General features: G+C 35.5%; 1 protein-coding gene across 4 annotated transcripts in view; it reads right to left on the reverse strand.

The window, feature by feature from the left end:
* The window catches only part of PHIP (PHIP subunit of CUL4-Ring ligase complex), a 143,925-nt gene that overhangs the window by 44,039 nt on the left and 85,358 nt on the right, over positions 1–14,528 (reverse strand). For all 4 annotated transcript variants that reach the window (XM_081530386.1, XM_081530388.1, XM_081530387.1 and 1 more), the window contains exons 24-29: positions 11,624–11,743; positions 10,300–10,407; positions 9,663–9,787; positions 9,451–9,533; positions 2,103–2,214; positions 1,861–1,922 (exon numbers count right to left, since the gene is read on the reverse strand). In XM_081530386.1, coding sequence (XP_081386512.1) covers positions 1,861–1,922; positions 2,103–2,214; positions 9,451–9,533; positions 9,663–9,787; positions 10,300–10,407; positions 11,624–11,743 — 610 coding nt within the window. The remainder of the gene's footprint in view (positions 1–1,860; positions 1,923–2,102; positions 2,215–9,450; positions 9,534–9,662; positions 9,788–10,299; positions 10,408–11,623; positions 11,744–14,528) is intronic.

Genomic DNA, 14,528 nt, shown 5'->3' on the forward strand with positions numbered 1-14,528 from the left:
CTTCTCCAAAATTATACCTCACAACTTGCTCTATTATCAGTTACAGGTGAAGGAGAAAGTATCCCTATAAAATCATGAGAATTAAAAAAATTTCTGAATCATTTAGTAATATATAATCTCTACATTTATTCTGATAAAATATGCCAGGTGAATTTGAACAAAAGTGGTATTTTTTTCCAGAAATGCTTTAATCAAAGCCTCACTGTTTTTCTAAAAGTGTAGGGACAGACACAGAATTATGAATAATAACAGATGATGCTTAGGCTTTTTGCTCTTAAATGATGAAGGTATGCTTTCTGCATGTCTGAATCTTTAATAATTAGGGGGTGGTGGTGACATAAAACCTACAAATCTGCCAAGGCAATTTTTCTTTGAATTAGACTTCATGAGAGAAACATTTGGAAATATGCTACTATTTGTTCACGAAACTCCTCCTCCTCCCGAAATGTAATTAAACTCTGAGTGCCTATGTATGTATATCTGAATAGAACAAAAACAACAAAAATCACTCCCTCCACACAGCAATATATTGAGGTAGGAAACAACAGCGTATTACTGTTACTCATTCATTTCAAGAAATACCCCAGGCATTACATCAATTAGCTTCATTTCTCTCACATTCACAATAGTCTGATGTGACTTCAAATTCAAACCTTCACAAAGGAGAGAAATAAAACTGGAAGGTAAGTCATGTAACACATTTACAAGCCGATTAAGATATTTTATAGTACTAATCAACCCTAATTTAGATGAAAAAGACATTATTGATATTGGTCTCTCAAAGTGACAATCTCTAGAAAGAGCTAGTCTTAATCAAAATCAGCATGACCAATTTCTGAGATTTACCAGATTGGGTTTACTTTTTTCACATTATCTTTTTTCTGATTTTTTTGAATATAATAATTAGTGAGCAATTCCACTTATAAATGATTACTTCTACTATGTTACAAGTCAGGTTTTTTGTTTTTTTTTTTTTAACTCTTCTTATCTGATAGTAAAAGTAACATACTATTAAAAAGAACACACAATAATGTAAAAGATAATTTGTGGAAGTCCTCATATCCCCATCCTTTTAAACCTTTTTAGGCATATACAGTTGTGTGTATTGTATTTTTTTAAACTGAAACAAATATAGGCAATGAAATAGAAAATGCAGTATTCAGGCTTCAGCCATACTGGTTTTTTCTCAGTTACAGGAAGATGTCATACTTACTGCCAAAGGCTAACTCCCAAATCCTAAGGCGATGTGTCAGGCCATATGCAAGATGACAGTTATTATTATTAATTACCTACTTGTTGAGACCTTGTATGTGTCAGGCTCTGTAATAAGCACTTTACACATATGATATCATTTAATTCTCATAGCAGTCCTATAAGGAAAGCATTAGTTTACAGTTTCAAAGACTGAATCCCAAGCATCTCGAGTTTCAAGGCCTAAAGGAACTTGTCAAGATCACACAGAGAGAAGATGGCAGAGCTAGGATATGAATCTATACTTCACTCAAAAAAGCCTGAACTCTCAGTATTATGTTGTATTCTATGTATCTTGCTGGAGTTGTAAAAACATCTTTGCTCCCAAATGCTCATCTTCTAGAATGAACAATAACAAGCAAGTCAGTACATTGTGCTGTAATTATCTTCAACCTTCCCTTTTAAACTACAAATTCCAAGTGGACAAGGATTATGTTTAATCTATTCACTATTATGCCTCCCCTACCTCCAGGGTCAATAAAAATACATGTGGAATGAATATTTTCTACTTGTTCTTCATCAAGAACTCTTTGTACCTACAAGTTATCAAATCAGATTTTTATTTAGAAATGAATTCTGTAACACAGACACAAAAAACTTTACACTTACCATTGTTAGGTATAAGCTCCATATCCCAAGGACTCATCTTTTCTGTATCTCCATTGTCCCAGCTTAAAGAAAGGAAAACCTTTATATTAAAAAATCTAAACACTGGATTGCAATTTCAATAAAATCACACTGAAAAGTAAAATAACTACATCAGTGTTTAAAAGGAATATCTTTATCATTTTAACAGATAGGGAAAACATTCAAAGCAAGTCAGGCTGAACCAAAACACAATACTTCCTTACCAAACATTGTAACACTGGAACAAACTATCAGGGTACTCAGGCTGAAGTGGTTCCTGGCTCTCAATTGTTCCAAACCACCAGGCATCATCTATGACTGATCTGAAACGGTCACCTGGACAAGAATAAAAGCTATCTCATTACTCTTAAATGAGGTGCTGCTGCTGTTACTCCTCTTTCCCAAAGCACCCCTTTAAGATACTAAAAAGCCTATATTATTATTAAAAGACCTATGAAAAATGACCTACACACTCCAAAATAAATTAGTAAATAAATAAAATTAGCAATAATGAGAGGAAAAGTTACTTAATAAGCACACCTGAAGTGTGACTTACCACTTTTCAGACCATTTTTTACCTTTTATGATGGTAAGGAGAAATTCACTCTTACCTTAAACATTTTTACCAATCTACCACTTTACACTCACTTTCCCTTCCTACAGAAAGAAAAAACGAAACAAAAACTAACCTTTGTAAAACAGACAGCACTCTTTATAACCTTTTCCTTACCCAACTGCATTCAGTCACTGTCATACTACTAAAAGAATAGCAAGGAGAGATAAGAAAGCCTTCCTCAGGGATCAGTGCAAAAAATAGAGGAAAACAACAGATTGGGAAAGACTAGAGGTCTCTTCAAGAAAATTAGAGATACCAAGGGAACATTTCATGCAAAGATGGGCTCAATAAAGGACAGAAATGGTAAGGACCTAACAGAAGCAGAAGATATCAAGAAGAGGTGGCAAGAATACACAGAAGAACTGTACAAAAAAGATCTTCACGACCCAGATAATCACGATGGTGTGATCACTCACCTAGAGTCAGACATCCTGGAATGTGAAGTCAAGTGGGCCTTAGAAAGCATCACTACCAACAAAGCTACTGGAGGTGATGGAATTCCAGTTGAGCTATTTCAAATCCTCAAAGATGATGGTGTGAAAGTGCTGCACTCAATATGCCAGCAAATCTGGAAGACTCAGCCGTGGCCACAGGACTGGAAAAGGTCAGTTTTCATTCCAATCCCAAAGAAAGGCAATGCCAAAGAATGCTCAAACTACCGCACAATTGCACTCATCTCACACGCTAGTAAAGTAATGCTCAAAATTCTCCAAGCCAGGCTTCAGCAATACGTGAACTGTGAACGTCCAGATGTTCAAGCTGGTTTTAGAAAAGGCAGAGGAAGCAGAGCTCAAACTGCCAACATCTGCTGGATCATCAAAAAAGCAAGCGAGTTTCAGAAAAACATCTATTTCTGCTTTATCAACTATGCCAAAGCCTTTTACTGTGTGGATCACAATAAACTGTGGAAAATTCTGAAAGAGATGGGAATACCAGACCATCTGACCTGTCTCTTGAGAAACCTGTATGCAGGTCAGAAAGCAACAGTTAGAACTGGACATGGAATAACAGACTTGTTCCAAATAGGAAAAGGAGTACGTCAAGGCTGTGTATTGTCACCATGCTTATTTAACTTATATGCAGAGTACATCATGAGAAATGCTGGGCTGGAATCAAGATTGCTGGGAGAAATATCAATAACCTCAGATATGCAGATGACACCACCTTTATGGCAGAAAGTGAAGAACTAAAGAGCCTCTTGATGAAAGTGAAAGAGGAGAGTGAAAAAGTTGGCTTAAAGCTCAACGTTCAGAAAACTAAGATCATGGCATCTGGTCCCATCACTTCATGGGAAGTAGATGGGGAAACAGTGGAAACAGTGTCAGACTTTATTTTTTGGGGCTCCAAAATCACTGCTGATGGTGACTGCAGCCATGAAATTAAAAGACGCTTACTCCTTGGAAGGAAGGTTATGACCAACCTAGATAGCATATTTAAAAGTAGAGACATTACTATGCCAACAAAGGTCCATCTAGTCAAGGCTATGGTTTTTGCAGTGGTCGTGTACGGATGTGAGTTGGACGGTGAAGAAAGCTGAGCACTACAGAATTGATGCTTTTGAACTGTGGTGTTGGAGAAGACTCTTGAGAGTCCCTTGGACTGCAAGAAGATCCAACCAGTCCATCCTAAAGGAGATCAGTCCTGTTTGTTCATTGGAAGGACTGATGTTGAAGCTGAAACTCCAATACTTTGGCCACCTCATGCGAAGAGTTGACTCAATGGAAAAGACCCTGATGCTGGGAAGCATTGGGGGCGGGAGGAGAAGGGGACGACAGAGGATGAGATGGTTGGATGGTATCACCGACTCGATGCACATGGGTTTGGGTAAACTCCGGGAGGTGGTGATGGACAGGGAGGCCTGGCATGCTGTGATTCATGGGGTCGCAAAGAGTCGGACACGACTGAGCGACTGAACTGAACTGATACTACTAAAAACTGCTTTCCTCAAAGACCCTAATAAGCTATCTCCTCACCCTGCTTCCATGTCATATGAAAACTGTTAACTACTTCCTGTCTTTTTGTCATGCTTTCCCCTTTCTTAGCTCTCATAGTACTTAAGTGATTTTTCTCCTGGTAAGTCTGAAAGATTTGAGTTCAGATAACTTATACATGTCACTTTAAACAAATTCATCTTATCTGAATCAGTTTCATTTTCAAACCCATTTAAAAAAGTGTTTATATTCACATTTTTTTTTTTAACCAAAAAGGATTTAACAATGTACAGAGACATGTAGTCATCCTTGAATATTTGTGGTGGATTGGCTGCAGGACACTTCAGATACCAAAATCTGTGGATACTCAATTTCCATATATAAAATCATGTATATGTGCATATATCTATGTATACCTTCCTTCCTGCATACTTTAAATCTCCAGATTATTTATAATACTTAATACAATGTAAGTGCTATCAAAATAGCTGTAAATACTATGTAAATATTTAGCCAGCATAAGGCAAATTCAAATTCACTTTTTGGAACTTTCTGGAAATTTTTTTCTCCAGAATATTTTTGCTACAAGGTTGACTGAATCTGTGGCTATGGAGGACCAACTGTAGAGCATACAATGCTTTTAAAAATATAGAAGAAATTTAATGACAAAAAAGGAAAGGTAGGACCAGGCTAAGTTAACAGATCACAACTGCATGTTGCTGTGTTATATATATGTGTGTATATACATATTCTGGGCGAGCATGCACTGGGATCAAATTTAGGTTCAAACCGCAAGCATCTGAACAGCAAATATCAACAGGGAAACGTGATCTACTACTAGAGAGTCTCTAATTGCTCCTGAGACTCATATTAGTGACACTATGCTTAGTGAGAAGATACTACATAATTTAAGAAACAGCATTACTGACATTACCAACACCTAAAAATAAACATAGAAATGAGTTTCATAAAGCTATTTCTTATGATCCTACTTAGACTGATGACATTATGCTAAAGAGGAAAAACTGGGTAACATGTGCCGAACCACAATGAATGATACTGTAGGATAATGACAATAAAATTAGGCAAGGAATAGAGTCTACTAGAGAAGGAAATGGCAACCCACTCCAGTGTCCTTGCCTGGAGAATCCCATAGACGGGGGAGCCTGGTGGGCTGCCATCTATGGGGTCGCGCAGAGTTGGACACAACTGACGTGACTTAGCAGCAGCAGCAGAGTCTACCAGAGTAAGCCTTAAGTGTATCTGAGGACTAGTCGAATTAATTATTATTGATGTAATTTTAAATGGCAGTTGGTAAAAAGATCTTCAGAAATAGAAGGTTAACTAGTACCAACTTTAGAAGAAATATTAATAGTAATGTAAAAATTTAAAATTGTAAGATCCAAATGAGAACATTCTGATGTACATCCATTTGAGATATCTCATCAATTCGGCCCATGTTTGCCATTATTTCCTTCCTTATGTTGTCAGTGCATTTCTGGAATATTCCTGGATTCTAACTGGTAATATTTGCTCTGCCAACTTATAGTGGCAGATGCATGTCCTTAAAAATAAGAGATGAGAAAAATTCCCTGGATCAGTGGTAAAGAATCCACCTGTTAATGCAGAAGACAGGGGTTCGATTCCTAATCCAGGAAGATCCCATATGGTGCAAAGCAACTAAGTCCGTCTGAGCACCACAGCTATTGAGCCTGTGCTCCAGAGGCTGGGAGCTGCAACCACTGAGCCCACATGACACAGAGCCTGTGCTCTGTGTTGAGAGAAGCCACTGCAATGAGAAGCCTGTGTATCACATATAGAGAGTAAGCCTGCTCTCCACAACCAGAGAAAAGCCCATGCAGCAACGAAGATGCACCACAGCCAAAAATAAATAAAATTAAAAAAAAATAACAGATGCAATTAATCTTATTAACACATGTAAATAATTTTAAAAATCACATGTACCAAAGGCTTATATCCAAAACCAAGAAGTTTTACCTTTCTTGAATTTACTTAGTTTTCTAAATGAGTATATAGCTATTTCTTTACTCATCAAATTCAGACATTAAGTACTGGCCTCTCTCCATATAACTATATATAAAGGGTATGTGCATTTTGTTTAATCCATATTCAGTTGTCCTCTGTCATGACTATACTGTATAAATGTTGTTCAGCAGTAAGTCAAATAGCACACAATTCCCTTCATGTAAAAATCTGTATAATCACTTCATTTTCTCTGAATTTATGAATACATTTTCCCACATTCTCTAACAGCTCAAACTATAAAATATTTTTCAATAGATAATTTCCCACAATAATGACAATAAAGTCAAAGTCAAACGTGTTAGAAAATTTATCAGTTTTACTTTTTCTCCTGAAGACTTCACTCTAAGAGGACAGTGTCTTCTGGACTATTTTACAAACTTGCCAGACAGATACTGAGACTTCAGCTGACTGTTATCTGCGAATTTCTTTTGGCGCTTTCCTGTCCTGAATTTCTTGTCTCTTACTGAGATGCCTAGTCTTTTTTATTTCCTTGTTTGATAGAAGAACCGAACATGACAATGGACTGGTTCAAAGTTGGGAGAGAAGTAGGTCAAGGCTGTATATTGAAACCCTGCTTATTTAACTTACCCTGTGTATTTAACTTATAAGCAGAGTACATTATGAGAAATGCCAGGCTAGATGAAGCACAAGCTGTAATCAAGATTGCTGGGAGAAACATCAATAACCTCAGATATGCAGATGACACCACTCTTAAGGCAGAAAGCAAAGAGGAACTAAAGAGCCTTTCAATGAAGGCGAAAGAGGAGAGTGAAAAAGCTGGCTTAAAACTCAACATTCAAAAACTAAGATCATGGCAACAGGTCCTATCACTTCATGGCAAATAGATGGGGAAACAATGGAAACAGTGAGAGACTTTATTTTCTTGGGCTCCAAACAAAATCTCTGCAGATGGTGACTGCAGCCATGAAATTAAAAAGATGCTTGCTCCTTGGAAGAAAAGCCATGAGAAACCTAGATAGTGTATTAAAAAGCAGAGACATTTAGTTTACTGACAAAGGTTCATCTAGTCAAAGCAATGGTTTTTCGAGTACTCATGTACAGATGTGAGAGTTGGACCATAAAGAAGGCCAAGTGCCAAAAAATCGATGCTTTTGAACTGTGATGTTGGAGAAGACTATCGAGAGTCCCTTGGACTGCGAGGAGATCCAACCCGTCAATTCTAAAGGAAATAAAACACCGAATATTCATTGGAAGGACTGGTACTGAGGCTGAGGCTCCCAATACCTTGGCCACCTGATGCAAAGAGCCGACTCACTGGAAAAGACCCTGATGCAGGGAAAGACTGAATTCAGGAGAAAGGGGACAACAAAGATGAGATGGTTGGATGGCATCACCGACTCAATGGACATGAGTTTAAGCAAGCTCCAGGAGACGGTGAAGGACAGGGAAGCCTGGCATGCTGCAGTCCATGGGGTCGCAAAGAGTCAGACACAACTGAGCAACTGAATAACAAAATTTGATGGAACACATCTTTCAAAGCTTTCAGAGAAATGGTACATGGGATATAAATTTTTTTTCTACAGCTTCCATGTCCCTATTTTTAATGACTGCATTTCCATAACTTTTCTTTTTATACCACACATGTATACCCACTCCAGTATTCTTGGACTTCCCTTGTGGCTCAGCTGCTAAAGAATCCACCTGCAAAGCAGGAGACCCAGGTTTGATCCCTGGGCTGGGAAGATCCCCTGGAGAAGGGAAAAGCTACCTACTCCAGTATTCTGGCCTGGAGAATTCCAAGGACTGTATAGTCCATGGGGTCGCAAAGAGTCAGACATGACTGAGTGACTTTCACTATAGCACACATGTAAATTTCTATATTTACCAAAACCAAACAGTAAACAATTCACCACACTAAGGCCTTCCAATGGTACTGGAGGAGGAATGAAATGCTATGTATCAACTGAGGTGCTTTCTCAAAGCAAAATATAGCATATAGGCACCATACTCTACTCCAGAATGGTCCTTTTAGAAATTCTTAACATAAATACTCTAGTAAAGAGCATAACAATCTGTACATAAATTAATGTATCTTAAATGCCTGGAGATTTTTAAGGTTTCTTAAAGCTTTTTGATTTTTTTTTTTTTTTGAAAACTGATGGCACCTTTTATGTATTTCTTTATCTATTTTTTTAATTTTACAATATTGTATTTGCTTTCCCATACATTGACATGAATCCACCATGGGTGTACATGTTTTCCCCTTCCAGAACCCCCCTCCCCATCCCATCCCTCCAGGTCATCCTGGTGCACCAGCCCCGAGCACCCTGCATCATGCATCGAACCTGGACTGGCGATTCGTTTCACATATGATAATTTACATGCTTCAATGCCATTCTCCCTTATCCTCCTGCCCTCGACCTCTCCCACAGAGTCCATAATACTGTTCTATTTATCTGTGTCTCTTTTGACGTCTCGCATACAGGGTTATCTTTATCGATTAACTAAATACCATATATATGTGTTAGTATACTGTATTGGTGTTTTTCTTTCTGGCTTACTTCACTCTGTATAATATTGATTACAATATTAGTTTTAATTTTAACAGAGGTAACCAATGAAAGAAAAATGTCAGTTTAGTTTTAGTCCCAGTCCAATTAAACATTTTCAGTGGAAGACTTCTTTTGCTTCAAGTTTGAATTCTGTCAATTCTTTTGGATAAACATTTATTTCAGTACATGTAGTAGCAAAAGGAATAACTATAAACAATCTTATACATAGTTACAAAATATAAGAGAGAAAATATTTGGAATTTCAGCATCACCTAGTTTTAAAAGTATTATCATTCTTTAAAAGAGACAAACAAAAAAATACCCCAAATTCCTGATACAATATCTTACTTTCCTATTGACATTGCCACAAATGGCAATGTTTATTTACCTGATTATCTAAATTATGAAAAATATAAATCACTTATTAGATAAAACAAGCATTACAACTTCTAAATAAATAACGCACCTATATTCCACCGCCTATATTTTGCATCGTCAAATTGTTGTCTCAAGACCAGGAAATCTATAACATCAGGCATATCATGGTATCTAATTAAAACAGAAACAAACTGATCAGGTCACATAGGTACAGATATCTAAAATACATTCAAATGTACCTGAATCTTAAAAAACAATCTACAATACTAATAAACTACTGCCTCTTTCAACAGTCCTTACTTCATTGTAAATGATCCACCGGTCAGTTTACCAGTATCAGGATCTAGAAAAGCAAGTTTAAGGCAGCAAAGGGTAGGCAATCCCACTTCATACTTTATGCCAACTATTTTCATCAGCTCTTGTTCCTGAAGAAGATACACAAAATAAGAAACCATATTCACAAAATAAACTGTTAAACACTAGGTAACTATTCTGTATGTATGTATAAAAACCCACTGAGCTGTGTACTTAAGATTGGTGCATTTTGAGAGCATGCAAGCTATATAACAATTTTATAAAAAGAAAGAAAAACTTCATTGAAATAAGAATTTTCTAATGCAGTTTCAAAGACTGAGAAATAATTTTAAACTATTGCTGATAAATCTAGAAATACTTTCACATTTACAAAGATGAAGTGTGCCTTAATATGTTAATGTTGTCCAATTCTCACCATAATTACATTTTACTCCCAACTTATAAACTATTAGAATATATGTAATTCAATCTTAATTTTCTTTAAAAATCTATGCCTATGAATTGTTTCAATTAAAAAAAAAGGTATCTTCATGATACAGTTTCTTATAGTGAAAATAATAACATTCAATACTATTTTCTCTATGATCACATCTTTTGGGGCTTTAAATTATAGATACCATACCCGTAGTTCCATTTTATGCCATGGTTGTTTTTTGGGATTGATACTATAAATTTTATTTTTACGGGCCATCTCAACATATGCTTCATGTCCTTGTCGGAAATAATAAACCTAAAAAGTAAATAAAGTCACAATTTTAAAACTTGAATGTGCTTCCTTTAACTCAAGATGCATAGTATCAGCTAAAACTGTACAGAATTTAATGTCCTATAAACGAAAAGAAATTCTACTATTTTGATTTTATCTTCCTCCTTTTCCTTGAGCTGTCCTACTGTCACTTAATCATAACCAAAGTGTTCAAAATAACATTAAAATTTTAAGGATAAGCAGTTATTTTATGCCTTTTTGGTTTCACCATTTTAATTTATGTTGTATAATAAAGTTTGTTGTAACTTGGGGTCATGTTTGGTTTATTGTTTACCTACTTTTGTACCAAGCAGTTTATACAACGGCAGAAAATTTTAAAATGAAAAATATATTTTCATATATATTTTATCCTTATGAAGAGAGCAAGGCATATATTTATTCTCATTTATGGAGGTCAAATTTAAGTGACTCCTGACTACAAGTAGAACTGGTGTGTGAATATAGCACTCTGATACCAAGTGTTCTTTCCCACAACTAAAATAGCTTAGCTTGTTCAAAAATGCTATCCAAGTTTATCTTAACTTTTTACTATGAACCTACTGAATACCAGATAGCCCTGCCTCTTAACATTTACACAGAACACAAGGAGACATGTACTCCTGAGTGGAAAAGTTGGTCTAGTATCTTATATTTTCATTTCAAATTGACAAAAACATAGTCCAAAATGATGACCAATCATATTTTCTTAAAAAATTAAATGATAATTGGAAGATAATAGATTTTTTAAAGATCCAAGAAAAACATATTATGAACATTATAGTTAAACACTGATAAAAGTTTTATGAAATAAAATAAAAATAAAACGCATAATTATCCTACAATTAAAAATAAATAAATGCTGAATTTTGCTTTTTCTTTACCATTTATTTTATTTTAGGAAAAAGAAAACTGGCCACAACATCCTCTTATTAAAAAATACATACCAGTTTTTAAAATGCCAATAAACCTCTATTCTCTTAGAATATTTAATTTGCTGTTGCAATTTTTATAGTAGCCACAAAAAACATTACCATTAAAGCTTTCCTCTTAATTTTCCTTTTTCCATACAGAGCTACAAAACATAAACTGAGATATTTCATAAAACTGCTACAATTCTCTAGAATTCTGTTTCAAGAGCTATAAAAAGTATTTAAAGTTATTTGAATGAAACAAAGGATATTTTTTAGAAGTTAAAAATTACCTCATCACCCATCTGTGGCACAAATGGACATCTTCGGGGAAGAGTATCTGTAATCCAAGTTGAAGGTAACCATTCTTCCAACGTCAAACCATTTTCCGTTAGTTCTCCCACAGCCAATCTCTAAGAGTGTAAAATAATATCAAGTAATATTATCATGAAAGCATTCATCTATCAGTCTGCCCAGGTAGTTAAAAACACAAAAGGGGAAAGGGATCTTTGTACAAAAATGCATGTTCTTTACGAATTAAAAAACCTTATTCTGGGAAGATAGCAGTAGTGGCATAATAGTTACATTCAATCTCACCAACTCACTTCATAAAAAAAGCACTACATCAACCAAAGCTCCACAGACAATATTCAAAACAAAAATAGGTGATGAGATATTCCCATAAACAAAACAGAAGCTCTGTGTAGTCGCCTTTCCTCTAAACATTCTCAGTTTCATAAACATACCATGTAACAAACCAATACATATGCAAGGCTTTCCTTTAAAAAACTCTAGTTATAGCATGTTGGTAAGAAGTAAGTAAGATATTCTTATATGGGCTGGGCAGTGCCAAGATACAGAAGGCTAACTGTTTTATGGGGTGGACATTATACTTGCACATAGCCCAGGAGTATTCCCTAGCCCTGTTAAAGCAGCCATTTCATATGTAAGCTTCTAAAAAAAATTTTTTTTGGACAGAATGCTCTCAAGCCAGGTCTCTTACTTCGTAACTTTCTGAATAGGCCTTTAAGAAAAGTTTAATCACCTACAGGTGGCCATGATAGCCTGGAAACTGTTACCTTAGACTTCGGAAAAACAGATTTTCTAAGAGCTGAAACCTAACATATATAAGTAGAGAAACATCATGCCACTGATTAAAAATGTTTTGGTTCAGTGTTTGTAAACTAAGACTTCTAAATTTTATTCTCTTGTGTTTGCTAAAAAAAGGGAAGTTATAAGGTAGTTATCACCGTGAGTTAATGAAAGTTCGTAAAAAGAAACACGGTCATAATGGGATATCAGAGAGTATGACTTGCAGCAGGTTCCTTTAGCTGTTCCTCAGTATTCATTTTCCAACGAACTCTTCTTCATATTAACCACCTTCGTATTTCTGTTAAAACACACTAGGTGCTCTCTGTGGAGAAGAACGGAGGGATAAAGGACTCTGGCATTTACCATACATGAGATGAATCCATCCCATGTACTGAGATCCAGAGATTGTATCAGTCTTATATATATCGAGGTATTTAGTTAAAGTATTTGAAAAAGGCTTCCTTTGACCTAGGTAAAATGAAAAAAAGGCAGGAAAAGGCTAAAAATTACTAACTCCAGCCTCAATATAAACTATGAGTTACACTACTCAAGTGTTTCTTCCCAGAGTGTCGAGTGGGACAGCTAACAGCTCTTACATGAAGCCAGGTAAATTGGATATTAAATAGAAGTAATCATATTTAAAACTATATGACTATGGCATAGCCAAGAATCATTATGATAATCAATCTTACTCAATTCTTGGGGAACCTTGAAGTTTTGGTTAAACTTCTGTCAGTACTAATAATCATTTATGGGATAAAACTCATCGATAGTTCTCTAAATTTCCAGGCTCATGAACTGAGATTTAATTTTGGAGATAAAGGTAATTAATCTATTTTCTTTCTATCCATGGCAATTCTTCTAGGCCCACCTAAAATCTGATTTCTTCTGGAAGGCTTATCTGAAACTCTAAGATGTCTCCCTTTGGTTTCTGAGTTATTATCTATAAAATTACTTTGCCAATTAAATGTATTATATCATGTGATATATCTCCTATTTTGCAGGGAGGGGATTCAAACAACTTGTTGGTCACACATTGTTTTTGGAATAGTACTATGTCTTACACTTCTTTTTATTGACTGTATTGCAGGTACTAGGTAAAAATTCATCGTTCTGATTTCCAGAGCTCCTAACAACATAAGGGATATGATGTCAGAACTATCTAGGATAACTGTACTGTATCTCAGGAGAATTCTATTTTAATAAGCATGTGCCTAACAAGGTTTTTTTTTTTTTTCATTGATTCAAACAATTAACCATATGGAAAATATTTTACTTTTTCACAGATGGAATAAACATCAACTAATGATGTCTCAGTTATTTTTCAGCTTTACAACTCTATGCAGAAGAAAGGAAATGTTACTGTGTTTACCTGAGATAAGATGACTAAGGAATAAGAGCAATTCTATCTACTGTCAGATTCAGTGATAGGCTGAAAACAAACCATGTAAACAAAATCCAAATTACAGGGAGTAACCTGTAATACCCTAACCTTAAACTATTTAAAACATGTACCAAACAAATTCGTGGCAAATAGACCCTGGGGTAGTACTTTAAGCAAAAGAGTGAAATTAAAATATGCCAAATAATAACAATGGATCCAAATGTGGCATGTAAGACGGAGCCTGAGGCATCAGTTTATGGATAATTATCAAATAAAAGGGGACCAGGTAAAGTAAACTGCATTCTTAGGACAAAAGAATTATGGGAGGTAACACTGCAAACCTCCAAAGTTTCCAAAACTGTCTTGAGATGAAAAAAACAAAAATGTTTACTTCATTTGCCAGATACATGGCTGAATCAGCTTTATATATCTATTATGTAAAATAATGGGTCAGCCTACATTTACCATCACAGACAAGGAAGAAGAATACTGTGGCTAATGTGTGGTATTCTCTTTGGGAAATATTCCCCAGACAAAGGCAAAGGAGGTGAAAAAGGAGGCTGCGGAATCCAAATTAAAGTAATCCATAATCCATAATTATACAGCTGAAACAAACAAGAGCTCAACTGATGCAGATAAAATAAACACTTAACAGAGATGTAGTCTTGGAATTTTTCAAAGCTCTCTAAAGATAAACATCCTATAGTCTCCCTAGTATTTAA

Source organism: Giraffa tippelskirchi, chromosome 9 (genome assembly GCF_054371585.1).
Source record: "Giraffa tippelskirchi isolate mGirTip1 chromosome 9, T2T-mGirTip1v1.2.pri, whole genome shotgun sequence".
Lineage (NCBI taxonomy): Eukaryota > Metazoa > Chordata > Mammalia > Artiodactyla > Giraffidae > Giraffa > Giraffa tippelskirchi.